Here is a 17,214-nt window from a genome sequence, read left to right as displayed (position 1 = left end):
CTAAGAGGGAGATTGTTAGTACAGGGTACATGTTTGTTAGGGTTTGCCACTGTAAACGTGTACTATCTCTTTAAACTTGTACAATCACTGTAAAATTGTACTGTCACTTTAACTGTTAAATATTCTAGGCTGGTTCGTCATTAGAGGGCACCAGTACTCCTTCCCTCAAATGATGCTGTGACGCACATTTCTGTTCAGTCATTATTACTTTGCCTGGAGGGGGGAGTGTATTATGCTTTGTGCGTATTTTATTGTATTTGCTTGGTGCTTGTTATGGAATTGTTTCTATCTTTTGTCTATATGTAAATAGTACTTATTAAGCATAACTAAGTCTGTGTCTTTGTTTCTTTGACTTTATCACACACCCACATTCTGTTAAAATTCTCTGCTCGGTGTATGTCGAAGGTCTCTTAGCCCAGCTATACCAAGACATACCAACAAATATCCTTGAAAGTCCAAAGATACTTCACCAGAAGAGCCCTCCACTACTCCACTTGAAACAGAATACCCTACGAGACTAGACTTTCAATCCTGGGCCAAGAAAGCCTAGAACTAAGATGCCTTAAACAAGATCTAAGTATTGCCCACAAGATCATATGCTGCAACATCCTGCCTGTCAGCGACTACTTCAGCTTCAACCACAACAACACAAGAGCATACAACAGATTTAAACTTAATATTAACCGCTCCAAACTTGATTGTAAAAAATATGACTTCAGTAACCGAGTTGTCGAAGCGTGGTAATTACCGGACTCCATAGTGTCATCCCCAAACCCCCAACAATTTACCCTTAGACTATCTATGGTTGACCTATCCAGATTCCTAAGAGGTCAGTTAGGGGCGAGTATAAGTGCACTAGATTGCCTTCCGTCCCCTGTCCTATTGCTCCCCTATATCTCCTATACCTTTCTTGTATTCCTATGTCTCTTCTATTCTTTCATTGATATGTTCTATTACTATATCTTCTTTTCTATTCTTTCTTAGATATATTTTACTATGAGTATCTCCTCTATAACCTTCATCATGTATTTTACTATATGTGTGTGTGTGTGTGTGTGTGTGTGTGTGTGTGTAGATTGTTCTGAGTTCGGGTTTTGCCCCGTGTAATATTTTGAGTGTCTATGCGACGTTTCGGTGAAATCACATTCACCATCATCAGGCTGAAGTTTTAAGCTTCGTGCTGTTGTAAATATGGAATGTTTGCAACTGCCATTTCTTCCTTATATATAGTGTTAGGGGTGGAGATTTGGTTTGAATGTAGCAAATAGATTGGGTGTCTATGTTTTAGTGATTTGATTGGTTGGTGGAATCACAATTACTTGAAGGATTGACATGGTGATTATTATGAAATGTTTTTTTTTGTTTAAGGCTGGTTTCCAAATCTCTGGTAGGTGGGACGTATCATCTCTTTTGTTTATGCAGAGGGGGTGTTTCTCAATCTCTATTGCTTCCATAGTAATTCTTCTATATAAATTTTCTGTTTTGGAAAGTAATTTAGTTTTTTCAAAGTCAATTTCGTGCCCTGTTTTTTTAATGTGCTGGACAAGGGAGGAAGTCTTTTCTTCTTTTTTAACTACATTTATGGATTTATATACCAGGGTGATTCGACACAAAATGTAACCCTTCCCTGGTACAGAGCTGAAAGGATTGGATACTGTAGCCTAGAGGTTAATTCTCTGCCTTACAAGGCAAAGGTTGCAGGTTCAAGTCCCAGTGAGGGTATGGCTAGCTGATGAGGCCAAAATAAGGCCGAAATAGATCTATCCTAGTCTCCCTTAATTTTCAAATTCAGCAAAAACATGTGACACATACAGATAGAATTGTCGGCTATCAATAAAATTAACTGCCTTGCAAATGGCCCTGGGTTGGGCCGAGAGGCAAAAAAGGAGCTGTGATGTTCCTTCAATATACCAGGGTGATTCGACACAAAATGTAACCCTTCCCTGGTACAGAGCTGAAAGGATTGGATACTGTAGCCTAGAGGTTAATTCTCTGCCTTACAAGGCAAAGGTTGCAGGTTCAAGTCCCAGTGAGGGTATGGCTAGCTGATGAGGCCAAAATAAGGCCGAAATAAATCTATCCTAGTCTCCCTTAATTTTCAAATTCAGCAAAAACATGTGACATATATAGATATATATACACACACACACACACACACTAATACCCTCATTGTGTATTGGACAAAATAAATAAATAAATAAAAATAAATAGACACTTTCTAATGAATTTTTGTCCAATATCAGGTGTAGGTTCCAGACAGATGAGCTGTATTTAAGGATTGCTCTGGCGAATGTGTTGTATGCTTTGGTTAGTAGTCACCTTAAAAATGCCAGATGAGTAAAGGTTTTCTTGATAAAAGCACACAGAGATGTACAACTAAATGTTCAATAATATATACCAGTGATGGCGAACCTTTTTTCCTCAGTTGCCGAAAATGTGGGTGTACCCTATCACACATGCATGAGTGCCCACACCCATAATTCAATGCCTGGGGAGGACGAAAACAGCTTCCCCTGCCCCTCAGAGGCCCTCTGGAGGCTAGAAACAGTCTGTTTTTCAACTTCTGCTGGGCCCAGTAGGCTCGTGTTTTGCCCTTCCCAGGTTCCAAAGGTTTCCTTGGAGCTGGGGGAGGATAAAAACACCTTCCACATCCCCCCAGAGGCTTTCTAGAAGCAGAAAACACCCTCCCAGAGCCTCTGTGTGAGCCAAAAATCAGCCGGCTGGCACATAAATGCACGTTGAAGCTGAGCTAGGACAACATCTCATGTGCCAGCACTATGGCTCTGAGTGCCACCTGTGGCACCTGTCCCATAGATTCACCATCACTGATATGTACCATATATCTGGTGCTTTCTAAAATTATTGGGAACACTAATTAGGATTGATTGGCATTATACGAGGGTCACCCAGAAAGTAATGCACCACATTTTTTTCTTCAACAATTATTTATTGAACACAATGAAACTTACATAAAAGAAAGAATGTTTCTTCTTCTATTTTTCCACGTAATCTCCATTCCATTCTATAGCCTTCCTCCAGTGAGACACAGGGGCATGTATGCCCTGTTGGTACCACACATTGTTTTAATGGCCTCACCCTCTGTTCTTCTGTTCTATTCTTCTAATGGCCTCACCCTCTGTACCCAGGGACTAACTGTACTTCTGTCCACTGCAGATTCTCCATAAACTGTACACAAATGTTTGTGAATGTTCCCAACAGTTTCTTTCTCCACAATGAGAAATTCAATGACACGCTGCTTATAACGTACATCACTTACAGACACTGTTTCAAAACACTGCTGCAGCTATGCTATCTGTCTGAACAAACACAAAATTTACATGCGCACACCTGACAATTCAAATAATGTATATCTAAAGTTTTGCATTCGCACCATTACTGTAGACTGAGGAAAAAAATGTGGTGCATTACTTTCTGGGTAACTCTCATAGTTTGATAGTTTGACAACTGCCTGCTATTTTTTGCTCTGATTTTAAAAAGTAGTACTGTACTGTAGTGTACTTAAACTTTGAACAAACTGAATCATTAGCTGACAATGTTTGCAATCTAGAGAGACATCAAGTTGGAGAAAGCGAATATGTGAATAAAGTGTGTGTTTAACTGCATTCCTATTTAATAAGTAGTATTTGTGATAGGTTCTTAATTATTAGTTATTAATAAACTGCTTGGATTTTCTTATGCAGAAATACAGTTCTTCAAGCAAAGAACCAAAATGGCACTGGTTACATATGATGAGCTCAAAAATCTTAACAAGAGGATATGGACTACAAAAGATGGCAAGAAGCATTGATATGGCACCTGAATTTAGCTGCTGGAGGGAATGTATTAGTTTTTAAGGATGTCCTGATCCCTCCCATAATACAGGTGCTGATAGAAGGAGCATGCTGGGCAAACCAGGAATTCTATCATTTTATATTAATGTAATCCAAAGCTAGGAATATTTTCCTTTCCAAGTCAGCTTACTCTGGTTTCCCCTCTTTCATTTGGCCCAGACATGCTATTATGTAAATTCAACATACAATTCTCACACATGAAAAAGAATACCTGCTTTCCTTCTCTAGGAGGCAGTGATATGCAGCAATGTCTGATTCGAGTTCTGTTTTAATGGACAGTAGAGCTTCATGATTTCTTTGCTGCTGCTCAGTTTCTCCTTGGATTTCTCTTACCTCTGCTTCCAGTTTGGCAATGACAGAGCCTAAATTCTGAAGCTCTATATCATGCCAATGCTTGACATCATAAAGAGAGTTTTCTAAGCCTCTCTTCTGTAAAGACAAAGCATCCATGAAATGTTGAATATTGAATCTTTTGAATTTCTGTCTTTAGATATACAATTATTAAATCCATATATACTAGGTTTTCAAACACAGAATCCTCCTCTCAAATACATATTAATTTCTATAAGAAAAAGATATTAATAAATGATTCCTGCAAAATATCTACTAGGCACAGACTAAAGAATTCCAGTCAAAGAATTTATTTGGCCATCAAAATAAATGCTGACCAAGAACATTTAAATAATACTAATGTTACTGCACTTAATATTTTGGTAAAAGGTCAAAAATATTTTTCTGAATGATATCAATATTATCCCCATATTATCATACTATCAAGTTAACGTGGATAATTTAGTAATGGTAGTAATTATTACTGTTTTATTAGAAAGTAGGTTCTAGTTCATGACTTATAAAAACTAGAAGAAAGTGTTATTTGATAATAAACAGATTAGAGCTGGTCAGCTGTTTATTAAGAATGCACTAGAAGCCCCCAAGCTTTGGAGACCATTTGATATTTTCAAAACATGTGAACTCAAAAGCAAATGGTCATTCTAGAGGTGAGGGAATCCAGTTCATAAAATGGCTGTTCTACTGTAATATGTATGAGGAAAAGAGACAATTAGGCGTTTTAATAATGGAATGGAAAAATTGTGATGTCTAAAATGTAGTCTTTTAGCGTAAAAGTTTTATATCTTAAGCGGTATTTGCTATTTTTCAATTAATTTGAAAAGCCTTCTGGAAGAGATCAGTCCAGACTTTAAATAAGATCTGTGCATTCTTTTCCTAAACTGGCTGCTTGGGAGAAGAACAAAATCAGTTTTATTTTTATCTAACTCCTAATATACACTGCTTTACAGCTTATTCCTGAGAGGTAGCCTTTCAAAGTAGAAAGATAATACCACAGATAAATTGAAATAATTGAAAGAAAGAAAGTTCAAAGGAGAAATGACTAAACTGGCATGTTGCATTAATCTAGGCTTTTATGAGTTATGTTTGTTGAATAAATACTGCTTTTCTATAATATTCAGATAGAAGCCATACAGATTTACTAAAATTCCAAGTCAAAATAAAGCCAAACACATTTTCAAATAATATAACAGATCAGGAATTTTTGCCAGAGGTGCCTAGTCCCTTACCAGTGTTTTCAGTGATTCAGTCTCTACTTGCAGGCTTTGAATTTTGCAAGCTGTTTCATGAAACTCTGCCCTTAGGGATTCAGCCAACTCTGCCACTTGCGTTTGTACAGCAGGCACTGTTTCTGTGGATTGCTGACATAACAGTGATAAACAAAAAACCATTGTTTTATTTTCTAGTCTCTCCTACATAGGCATATTAGAGAAAAATGAAAGGAAAATTATTTTTGGATCCAGCCTTTTGATTAACATAAATAAATATGATTACTGAATAGAATGTCAGAAGAAAATGGAAATAAAAATTATGGCTAATGAGCTAATGAGTAGTGCTTCAGACTGCTAGGAAGAAGTGTTGAATTTGTCTGTGTAAACACCACACCTATTATTCACTTCAGTGGCTCTATCTTGTTTTCAGGATTGTGGCTGTTCTAATGAGTCACAGATAAAGGCTACATTTCTTTACATGAGGAAATATCTCTTCCTAATCAAATCAGAAGCATTGGACAGTCTTAATAATGAATAGTATTACATTAACCCTGCTGTTCCATTCACAAACACTATACTAAAGTTCTGTTCCTGGGTCTATTTGACCCGGACCGCAAATTGTTCATTTTAGGTACTTGAAAGCTTTTCTCACTTGGAAACAAGTTTGAACATTTCTGCACACAATGAAATGAAAATTGAAATGAAAAAATTAATGCTTATTGGTTTATTTTGCTCATAAAAGGCGCCCCCCCATTTTTGTGAATTTTATTTCAATTTATAGATAGTTTTGCCTGCAAAATGTGTTCTTTTTGACTAAAGTTGGAGTGGGATTGGTAGCTTGAACATTTCTGAACATAAGAGAAATATAAATGAACTGAAAAAAATGATGCTTATTGGTTTATTTTGCTCATAAAAGGCCCTTCATGCTTATACTCAAATAGGCTTATACTCAAGTAGGCTTATACTTGAGTATAAGTAAATAAACCGATAAGCATCAATTTTTTCAGTTCATTTATATTTTTCTTATGATCAGGAATGTTCAATTTTTGTATATCAAACCTTTTGGGGAAAATTCCTTGGAGATTTGTAGCCTAAAAAAAAATAAACTGACACGAAATGTTCAAAAATGGGGGGGTGGGGATTTTTGATCAAAATAAACCAATAAGCATCATTTTTTTCAGTTCAATTTTCATTTTGTTCAGAAATGTTCAAACTAGTTTCCCAGTGAAAAAAGTTTTCAAAAAGACCAAATGTAAGTACTTAAAATATTTTTTTTGTTTCAGGTGAAATAGACCCAGGAACAGTACAAGTGTAGGTAAAATTTTGCCCAGAAAAAGTTAGCCCCCACCCACCCCCAAATATTTTTATGATGATCAGCAATGTTAAATTTAGTAAATCAATGCCTAAGATATTAAAAATATTTCTGATTTGGAGCCTAAAAAAAATTTAAAGTGAAAATGGTTGCAAGCATTTTGGGGGGGGGGGTGTCAGGCCTTATTTCTGATTTAAAAATCCCAAAAGCATCATTTTTTTCAGTTTATTTATATTTCTATTATGTTCAGAAATGTTCAAGCTACCAATCCCACACCAATTTTAGTAAAATTGAACGCATTTTGCAAGCTAAACTATCTATAAATTGAAAAACAGTTCCCAAAAAAGGGGGTGGCCTTTTATGAGCAAAATAAACCAATAAGCATTAATTTTTTCAGTTCAATTTTCATATAATTGTGTGCAGAAATGTTCAGACTACTTTCCAAGTGAAAAATGTTTTCAAATTGACCAAACATAAGCACCTCAAATGAACAATTTGCAGTCCGGGTCCGGGTGACCCAGGAACAGAACTTTAGGGACTTTTTTTTCAGCAAGAAAGAAGCCCCCCACCCCCCAAAAATTCTCATAGACTCTCTGAAATGATTCAAAATCATGAAATTTCAAGTTTCAGATATGCAGGGAAAAATTTTTACAGGGTCTCAAAGTTCAAAAATGGGTCTCACAGACCCAAGCAGAACACCAATAGATGCACACAACTGGGTTAGATCTAGATTATGCCAGTCTCATTTCAATCCAGTAAAACTGATGACACCTAAGTGAGATAATTTGACCCATAAAATTATACTGTAAGTATGACTATTATTGGCAGGAACTTAGCCAGTGAATTTATAATTGCCTAAATTTCTTAATTTCCTTCAACACTAGCCAGCTTTTATCATCATCATCTATCCTACTACACATATGCAAAGATCCAGCTCTGGAGAAGTCTCTTAAGAAGGAAAGGGATGAAGAGGATGACCAACAGAAAGATGGCTAGATTCAGTTATCCTGAGTAAGTGCACCATTGGGAGACTTGAAAAAAACAAATTAGGGATAGAGCATTGAGGAGAAAAACTATGTGGTAGCTAGAAAGGAAAACAGCACACAATCATTCTATTGATGAACAATTCTGGAGAAATCAAAAGCTTCCCATACTCGTTAACCTTCAGATTAGCCTGATAAATGCTTTTGATTTGGGTGGGTAAGTATCCAATTTACATTTGGGAGTTTTTATTCTTTCACTTAACAGTTCCACTTGACAATTTGAAGTTAACTTTTGATAAAATGGAACGTCAATAGCTAGATTCTTTTCATCCTGGCACAGCTATAGATAATTCTAGTTGCAATTTGGAACTATCAAAGAGTATCCTAATAGCCTAATTTGAATGTCTATAACTTTTTTCCTTTATGTACCAAGTTAGAGACATCCACAATGAGGATTATTATAAAAGTCAATATGGGAGCTGCAACCATATACTTGAAGGCTTGTCCTTTTTTATATGCATTGCATGACTTTTTATCCTTTTCTACACATACACTGGATCAAATGCAAATCCTGTGTGGCTGGGGTTTTACTATTGTCTGCTACATTGTTGATTTTATCTACAATTTTGATGAAGAATTCTGCATAATTCAAAAGCTTATACTGTATGCTGTTTGATTATGTTTAATTGACCTAAAAGAATTGGAAATTAATTCTTTTTTTAAAAAAAATTATTGAATATAAGCATTTAAAAAACATTTAAAAAGACAAACAAACATTAAACCAAAAATATATACATTTATTATTATTATTATTATTATTATTATTATTATTATTATTATTAATTAGATTTGTATGCTGCCCCTCTCCGGAGACTCAGAGTGGCTCACAACAAAAAAACAGTACAAATCCAATGGTTAAAACAATTGAAAACCCTTAATATAAAAAACAATCATACATCTCATACAAACCATACATAAAGCGGAAACGGCCCAGGGGAATCAATTTCCCCATGCCTGGCGACAGAGGTAGGTTTTAAGGAGTTTGTGAAAGACAAAAAGGGTGGGGGCAATCCTAATCTCCAGGGGGAGTTGATTCCAGAGAAGGCTCTTCCCCAGGGTCCCACCAGATGACCTTGTTTTGTCAATGGGACCCAGAGAAGGCCAACTCTGTGGGACCTAACCAGTTGCTGGGATTCGTGCTGCACAAGGCGGTCCCGGAGATATTCTGGTCTGATGTCATGAAGGGCTTTATAGGTCATAACCAACACTTTGAATTGTGACCAGAAACTGATCGGCAACCAATGCAGACTGCGGAGTGTTGGTGTAATATGGGCATACCTGGGGAAGCCCATGATTGCTCTCGCAGCTGCATTCTGCACGATCTGAAGTTTCCAAACACTCTTCAAATGTAGCCCCATGTAGAGAGCATTACAGTAGTCGAGCCTCGAGGTGATGAGGGCATGAGTGTCTGTGAGCAGTGACTCCCGGTCCAGGTAAGGCCACAACTGGTGCACCAGGCAAACTGCCCCCTTGCCACAGGTGAAAGATGGTTCTCAAATGTAAGCTGTGGATTGAGGAGGACTCCTGTTCTGGTACAAGCTCAACTTTTCCCAGTCAGATAACTCAGCACAAAGGTATATCACAGATAATTTTATTACAGGAATTCTCACAATAACTCACAGTTATGATGCAATTCTTCTGCAATATAATCTTTCCCATTGTGCAAGTAAAAAGAGGTTGAATTGACCCAGGCTCTAGGTAGAGCATCTACATGCTGGCTGGCTTAATGAAAGAGTGAAGACAAAGACCCTCTGGAATGTTCTCTCCAATTGCCCATCATCCCGAGTCAGAGCCAATAGGAATACACAAATGTGGTCACATGTAGAACTACATTACTCAGAGTGCAATTTCACTACATTTCCCCTAATGCAATATCTTAAAGAGACATGCCTAAATACAGTCCAACTATCTCTGTCTCTGGGGACAGCACACTCCCCATCTGGAATTTGTAAAATTCCACACTAACTAGCGAATAAATTGAAATAAACAAAATATAGGCTAAATAGTGCAGCTTAACTATCTTACTAAGGTAAACAATGCATAGTGTAAGCAATGTAACATAACTATCTATTTGACTAAATAAAGGGTATAGAATAACATAGAATAACAAAGGTCAATGAAGCATATCATCAAACAATGCAAACACTGAGGTAGACACAAGGCATGCAAAGCTTGAGGTTCAGTCTTGAAGCTCGATCTGTCTTTTCAGCAAAACTAGGTTGATGACTGGTATGGCATAGTTCTTGGCGAACGTCTTTGTGCTGGGAAAAACTTGGAGCACAAGTCCCATGTGCCAAGAGTTTGGAGATATGTTCTTGTCCTGCAACAGGATAAGGAACAGGTGCAACCAGGACAGGAACACGAACAGGAACAGATTGACAGGAACAGGTGCAATCAGAACTAGAACAGAAACTGGATCAGAATCTGGACCTGGAAGAGAAACTGGAACAGGTTCCACAGGATCAGGAACAGGAGCAGATGCTGTAGGAACTGGAACAGGATCAGGAACAGGAGCAGATGCCATAGGAACTGGAACAGGATCAGGATCCGAAACTGGACCTGGACCTGGAACAGGAACAGGTTCCACAGGATCAGGAACAGGAGCAGATGCCGTAGGAACTGGAACAGGATCAGGATCGGAAACTAGAGCTGGACCTGGAACAGGATCAGGATCGGAAACTAGAGCTGGACCTGGAACAGGATCAGGATCGGAGACTGGCCCTAGACCTGGAATAGAAACTAGAAGAGAAAGTGGAAAGGGTTCCAAAGGAACAAGAGCAGGAGTAGGAACAGAAGCTGGAAAAGGGGCTTGGAAGTTATGCTCCCTGCTGTAGATTCTAGTATATGCTATGGCTGCTATTGTTTGCGTGGATGCATCTGAGAAAACATGCAGCTCTCTTTTCGTCATGGTGGCAGGCGGGCATTGTATACTGATGCCTTGAAGATTGCTCAGGGAGGTATGTCTTGACTCCCTTTTTTGTTTCTGCTCTGGCTTTTCTGAAAGGTACACTCCAGAGAATGGCAAGTACCACCATTCTTTGTTCCTTTTAGGAGATGGAGTAAGTTCAGCGTGTCCATTCTGGATCATCTTGTCCATGAACTCCACCAGATGAGCTTTGATTTCAGGCTTCTTGTTCATAAGTCTTCTCAGGTTAAAAAGATGGGAGGAAGCTTGCTCATGGTTGTTAGGCGAGTGTTGAAAGGGCAGTGGTGCAACCCAGCTTCCGCTAGTGTCTTGTTTAAATTCTCCTTCTATGAGCTGTGGAGAACATTTGTTCTCTATTGAGGTGGCTAAGTCGTTGTCCTTGTTGTTGTCCTCTATTGATATGTCTACATCATTGTCTTCCTTGTTAGTCTGGAGTACTGTCACTTCTAGGGCAGGATTGTCTTTGAAAGTTATGAGCTCTTCTTGACATGGCTTCAAGGGGGGTATACTATTGTCCTTCTTGTTGTCCTCCAGATATGTCTACATCATTGTCTTCCTTGTTGGTCTGGTGTACTGTCACTTCTAGGACAGGATTGTCTTTGAAAGTTATGAGCTCTTCTTGACATGGCTTGAAGTGGGGTATACTATTGTCCTCCTTGTTGTCCTCCAGATATGTCTACATCATTGTCTTCCTTGTTGGTCTGGAGTACTGTCACTTCTAGGACAGGATTGTCTTTGAAAGTTATGAGCTCTTCTTGGCATGGCTTCAAGGGGGGTATACTGCTTGCTACTTCAGGCAACACGATTTGGCTGCGATTACCTGGCAATTTGTCACATTCTGGCAATGGTGGTAGTGTGAATGTTACACTCCCATCTGATGATTCCACGCAGTATCCAGTGGTTTTCCTCCCTGCCATGCGCTGGTATCCAGCGCACGCTGACATCGTGTAGCATACTTCCTCGGTCTGGATATCAAAGAGGTCGAGAAATGCAGACCTAGATAATGATTGGTTGCTTTGTGTGTTTATCATTGCATATGGTTTCACAGCATTTTCCAGGCATACCTCTGGATATATTTGGTGTCCCACGTTCAAGGGGTCTTGCAGGTTTGACGGGAATGTCTCAGCTTCAGCATTGAGGTTACATTTCACAATTGCTTGCGAACTTTCTGGCTGGGACTCCTTCACTGCTGCTGAAGGATCTCCTTGGTTACCCTTAGCGTCTTGGTCCATCAGGCTATGTTTTGTAATGGTGAGGGAGGGATCTTGTGATACAGAGTGTGCGATGTCACATGCCTGACCTTTTGGTATTTCTAGATGTTGAGATTCACCTCCCTGCTGTAGTGAATCTTGTTCTTTTTCATAGGCCTTTCCACTCATCAAATAGTCAAGTTTGGCTATTTCTGCTTCAATTTCTGCCTCTTCATCTTCCATGGGTTTGAAAAAATTAAATTTGTGTAGGAGGAACTTCACTCGTTCTTTGTTTGTCTGCTGGATAGTTCGTATGTCCTTCAGAAAGTCCTCATCTTGTAACTTCTGCTGAATGTCAATTAGCTCCCATTCACAGTTTTTCCAAAGTATGCGAGTTCCCTTGCACTCTTCATGTAGTGACCGAATGCGACGTGAAGAAAGCTCTTCTTCCTTGATGTTTGAGAGATGTAACAAATCCTTCCAAAGTTTTTCCATATTTTGGTAGTACTTGTTCCATTCCTCATATAGGCTCTGCCTATATGAGGAATTGTTGAGTTGTTCCCACTCCATATTTAGTTGCTTGTCCACAACCACTAGGAGGTGCTGTTGGTGTTTGAGAGTGGGAGGTATTTGGGCTTTGCTCTTTGCTGTGTGCTGCTTGCTGTTACTTTGCTTTGCTTCTTGCCGGACTGGCTTGTTAGGTTATGCTTGGCTTGCTTTGATTTGATTTGCTATGCTTGCTTGGGCTTTTCTTGGCTTGCTTAGGTTTGCTTTGTTTGGCTTGCTTTGGCTTGGCTTGCTTAGGTTCGCTTGGCTTGGCTTGCTTTGGCTAGGCTTGGCTTGCTTAGGTTCACTTTGTTTGACTTGCTTTGGCTTGGCTTGGCTTGCTTAGGTTCGCTTGGCTTGGCTTGCTTTGGCTAGGCTAGGCTTGCTTATGTTCAGTTTATTTGGCTTGCTTTGGCTTGGCTTGGCTTGCTTAGGTTTGCTTGGCTTGGCTTGCTTTGGCTAGGCTTGGCTTGCTTTGGTTCAGTTTGCTTGGCTTGCTTTGGCTTGGCTTGGCTTGCTTTGGTTTACCTTGCTTACCTTGCTCTGGCTTGGCTTGCTTTGAATAACAGGGCGTGGTATAGGCTTGGTAGTGGGCTACACTTGGCTTATTTGGCTTTAGTGTGTTTAGCAAAATTCAGCTGGTGGCCAGTAGAGGGAGGCGGCGAGCATATTCTAAGCTTTGGCGTATTTTAACTGAGATTCAGAATGTAACCACCAGATGGCGCTGCTTTTTTGCTAAGGCTTGGGCATATTCAAGTGTATTTCCACTTCAACCAGTAGGTGGCGCCATTTGCTAGTAAAGGTTTAGGTGCACTGGCCCTTCCTTTGTCTAAGGGAGCCATGTGCTGTTTTCTAGAACAAGCATTCAATTCTCAGGCATAACTTTAATATAGGCTTCTTAGTTAGTGTTGTGGAGAGAGGCAAAGACTGAGTTTGTAAATCCACAAATAGTTGAAACAGGCAAGCATAATAGCCATTAAATGCAAACGTGCCCCCCTTCTTCCCTTATGCTGAACAGATTAGAGCAATACTTTTCCAAGACAGTAACTGGGGGAAAGAAGTGGGGGGAATTTCTTTCTCTTATTCTTAGGGCTTCAGAAGGCAGTAAAACAGCATGCAGCACCCTCAGACTGAGAATTTAAAGCTTCTGGTCATCAGGAAAAGAGGGATCAGACCTCTTTCTTGCTATTAAGTTTGAGAGAGGGAGGTTTAATCCTTTTTAGTAGGCTGATTACTTCTTTAAGACAGCAGTGATTGCTTTGAAGGCTTGCAGCTGTGCCAGGGGACATGAATTTCTTCTCTTTTTACTGCCTCTCTTTTTCTGTTTCTTTTTACAACCTCTTTTTACTGTTCTAGTACAAGCTCAACTTTTCCCAGTCAGATAACTCAGCACAAAGGTATATCACAGATAATTTTATTACAGGAATTCTCACAATAACTCACAGTTATGATGTGATTCTTCTGCAGTATAATCTTTCCCATTGTGCAAGTAAAAAGAGGTTGAATTGACCCAGGCTCTAGGTAGAGCATCTACATGCTGGCTGGCTTAATGAAAGAGTGAAGACAAAGACCCTCTGGAATGTTCTCTCCAATTACCCATCATCCCGAGTCAGAGCCAATAGGAATACACAAATGTGGTCACATGTAGAACCACATTACCCAGAGTGCAATTTCACTACATTTCCCCTAATGCAATATCTTAAAGAGACATGCCTAAATACAGTCCAACTATCTCTGTCTCTGGGGACAGCACAACGCCCAAGTTTCGGACCCTCTCTGAGGTGGTCAGTAATCCCCCCCCAGGGTGATGGATGGACAGATGGAATTGTCCTTGGGAGGCAAAACCCACAGCCACTCCATCTTATCACGGTTGAGTTTGAGTCTGTTGACACCCATCCAGACCCTAACAGCCTCCAGGCACCGGCACATCACTTCCACTGCTTCATTGACTAGACATGGGGTGGAGATGTACAGCTGGGTATCATCAGTGTACTGATGATACCTCACTCCATGCCCCTGGATGATCTCAACCAGTGGTTTCGTGTAGATATTAAATAGCAGGGGGGAGAGGACTGACCCCTGAGGGACCCCACAAGGGAGAAGCCTTGAAGTCGATATCTTACCCCCCACTAACCCTGACTGTGACCGACCGGAGAGGTAGGAGGAGAACCACTGAAGAACAGTGCCTCCCACTCCCAACCCCTCCAGCTGGCACAGAAGGACACCATGGTCGATGGTATCGAAAGCCACTGAGAGGTCAAGAAGCACCAGGACAGAGGATAAAACCCTGTCCCGGGCCCACCAGAGATCACCCATCAACGCGACCAAAGCAGTTTCTGTGCTGTAGCCGGGTCTGAAACCTGACTGCTGAGGGCCTAGATTTACAAATATACATATAACCTCTTTGATATTTCTATGGTAAATTGTGTTCAGATTACATTTTCATTTATATATAGTTTGGAAAAGGTACAGTAATTTTGGTAGTACAGTGGTACCTCTACTGATGAACTTTTCAAGATACAAACCCAGTGTTTAAGATTTTTTTGTCTCTACTTCTGAACCATTTTCTACTTACGAACTTGAGCCTGGGTGCGTGAGCTCTCTCAATGTGCATGCGCTCTTACTGCCGCAGGGATTCCCCTGCTTTGTGACTGCCCCTGCCAGGTTTCCCCCTTTGATTTCCACCCCCACCGGGATTCCCCACCTTTCATGCCTGCAGGGATTCTCCTGCTTTGTGACTGCCCACGCTGGGTTTTCCCCTTTGCTTGCCGCCTCCGCCAGAATTCCCCGCCTCCGGACTGCCAATGCCGAAGCGCCTGGGATTTTCCCTTTGCTTGCGGCGCCAGTCTGGAGGCAGGGACCTCCCCTTCCTAACTGCATGGCCAAGAGTGGAAAAGAGCCAAATTCCGTTACCTCCCCTGTATCTCTTTCCCCCTCCTCCCTTAGCTTCAGAGGGAGAAGAAGAAGGTGGGGACTGGCTGCAGCACCCTAGGGACTCCTCCAGCTCCTGCCACATGTGCACATGTCTGCCTACCTCTTGCACCCCCATTTTCCCCCTACCATGGGTGTGCAAGGTGTGTGCGCACGCATGGCTCTGCCTCTCTCACTTCAACCTGAGTAGGCAATGATGGAGCTGCTGAAGGGGGCGGCTCCTCCCCTGGTGGGGGTCCCCATCTCATCTGCCCACTACTCCTTGTGCTGCCTCCACCGCCCAGCTTTGCCAACTCAGAGGGCGCCCTGTGCACCGCAGGGCTCTGGAGAGTGAGACCCCAGCCTTCGTTGATATCGCAGAAGCCCCTTCCATGCTCCAGAAGACCTCCTCTCTCCTCTCTCTCTCTTCCAGACAGGAGCCTCTGGGCAATCCAACCTTTGGGGTGGAAGCTGCGCCGGGTGGGCATGCAGCTTTGGGAGTCACATGGAAAAAAATGGGGCAGCGGGGAAGGGGTGTGCAAGGAATTGGGTGGGTGGGTGAAGTTGGAGAGGGGAGCCCCACAGCGCACAGGGGTCCATCTGGTTTTGCTGGGCGGTGGAGGTGTTGGAGGCTGGGCAGTGGAGGCAGCGCAAGATGTGGTGTGGCGGGCAGATGAGATGGGGACCCCCGCCAGGGGAGGAGGAGGAAGAGGAGGAGTGGCAGCAGCCACCCCTCTTCAGCAGCTCCATCATTGCCTACTCGGGTTGCAGCCTGCAGGGTATGCAGACATCAATGCAAAGCAGGGGGGTGAGAGAGAGAGAGCCTGGTACTCACACACACACAGTATGGAGAAAAATGGGGGTGCAAGAGGCAGGCAGGCACTTCCAATTAAAACAGTTCTCAAGCCTGCGGCGGGAGGGAAGAGTTAAAGCCAGCTGCTTTGGGCATCTTGAAGGGACTCCCCAGGAGAAAGTAGGTGCCAGGCTCAGAGTGAGAGCCAGGGAGCCTTGTCTGAGGCCAAAGTGTCAGGATCCCCCTTTGCCGCCGCTACCTCTGAAAACACTTTCAAGGAGGATGGAAGCCCCGCTGGCTGACAAGCCGCCAGGCAGCTTTCTGCGTGTGTTAATCACCCACAAGGCAGTCTCCACTGTCTTTCTTCCCCGCCTGCACCACCCGCCCCAAACAAGGATCAGAATGCTGGCGGTAATAAGGCAAAAGGGGTGAATTTTGTGATGGGTTTGCATGCATTATTCACTTTTACATTGATTTCTATGGGAAAAATTGCTTCTACTTACGAACATTTCTACTTATGAACCTGGTCACAGAACCAATTAAGTTCATAAGTAGAGGTACCACTTTATAGACATCTTAATGGTGGTAATTCTCCCTATCAACAAAATGGGTAATTTGTTCCATTTTTCCAGATCTTTTTCTATTGATGGTTTAGTTCTATATAATTATCTCTCTTAATAATAATAATAATAATAATAATAATAATAATAATAATAATAATAATTTATTAGATTTGTATGCCGCCCCTTTCCAAAGACTCGGGGCGGCTCACAACAATGATAAAAACAATATTATACTGGCACAAATCTAATATTAAAAAACCCCCTAAAAACCCTATCATAATTAAAAACCAAACAACACATACATACCAAACATAAATTATAATAAGCCTGGGTGAAAGGTGTCTCAAATCCCCCATGCCTGGCGGTATAGGTGGGTCTTAAGTAGTTTACGGAAGATAAGAAGGGTGAGAGCAGTTCTAATCTCCGGGGGGAGTTGATTCCAGAGGGCCGGGGCCGCCACAGAGAAGGCTCTTCCCCTGGGGCCCGCCAGACGACATTGTTTAGTCGACGGGACCCGGAGA

The 17,214-nt window shown here is 41.3% G+C and overlaps 1 protein-coding gene across 1 annotated transcript in view; it reads right to left on the bottom strand.

Moving 5' to 3' along the window:
- Window positions 1–17,214, bottom strand: part of LOC139155439 (phakinin-like) — a 38,993-nt gene that overhangs the window by 8,608 nt on the left and 13,171 nt on the right. Inside the window, 2 exon segments of the mRNA XM_070730570.1 lie at window positions 4,063–4,280; window positions 5,429–5,560. Of these exon segments, the coding sequence (XP_070586671.1) occupies window positions 4,063–4,280; window positions 5,429–5,560 (350 nt within the window).

Source organism: Erythrolamprus reginae, unplaced genomic scaffold (genome assembly GCF_031021105.1).
Source record: "Erythrolamprus reginae isolate rEryReg1 unplaced genomic scaffold, rEryReg1.hap1 H_19, whole genome shotgun sequence".
Lineage (NCBI taxonomy): Eukaryota > Metazoa > Chordata > Lepidosauria > Squamata > Dipsadidae > Erythrolamprus > Erythrolamprus reginae.
This window is presented reverse-complemented; position numbering and strand designations above follow the sequence as displayed.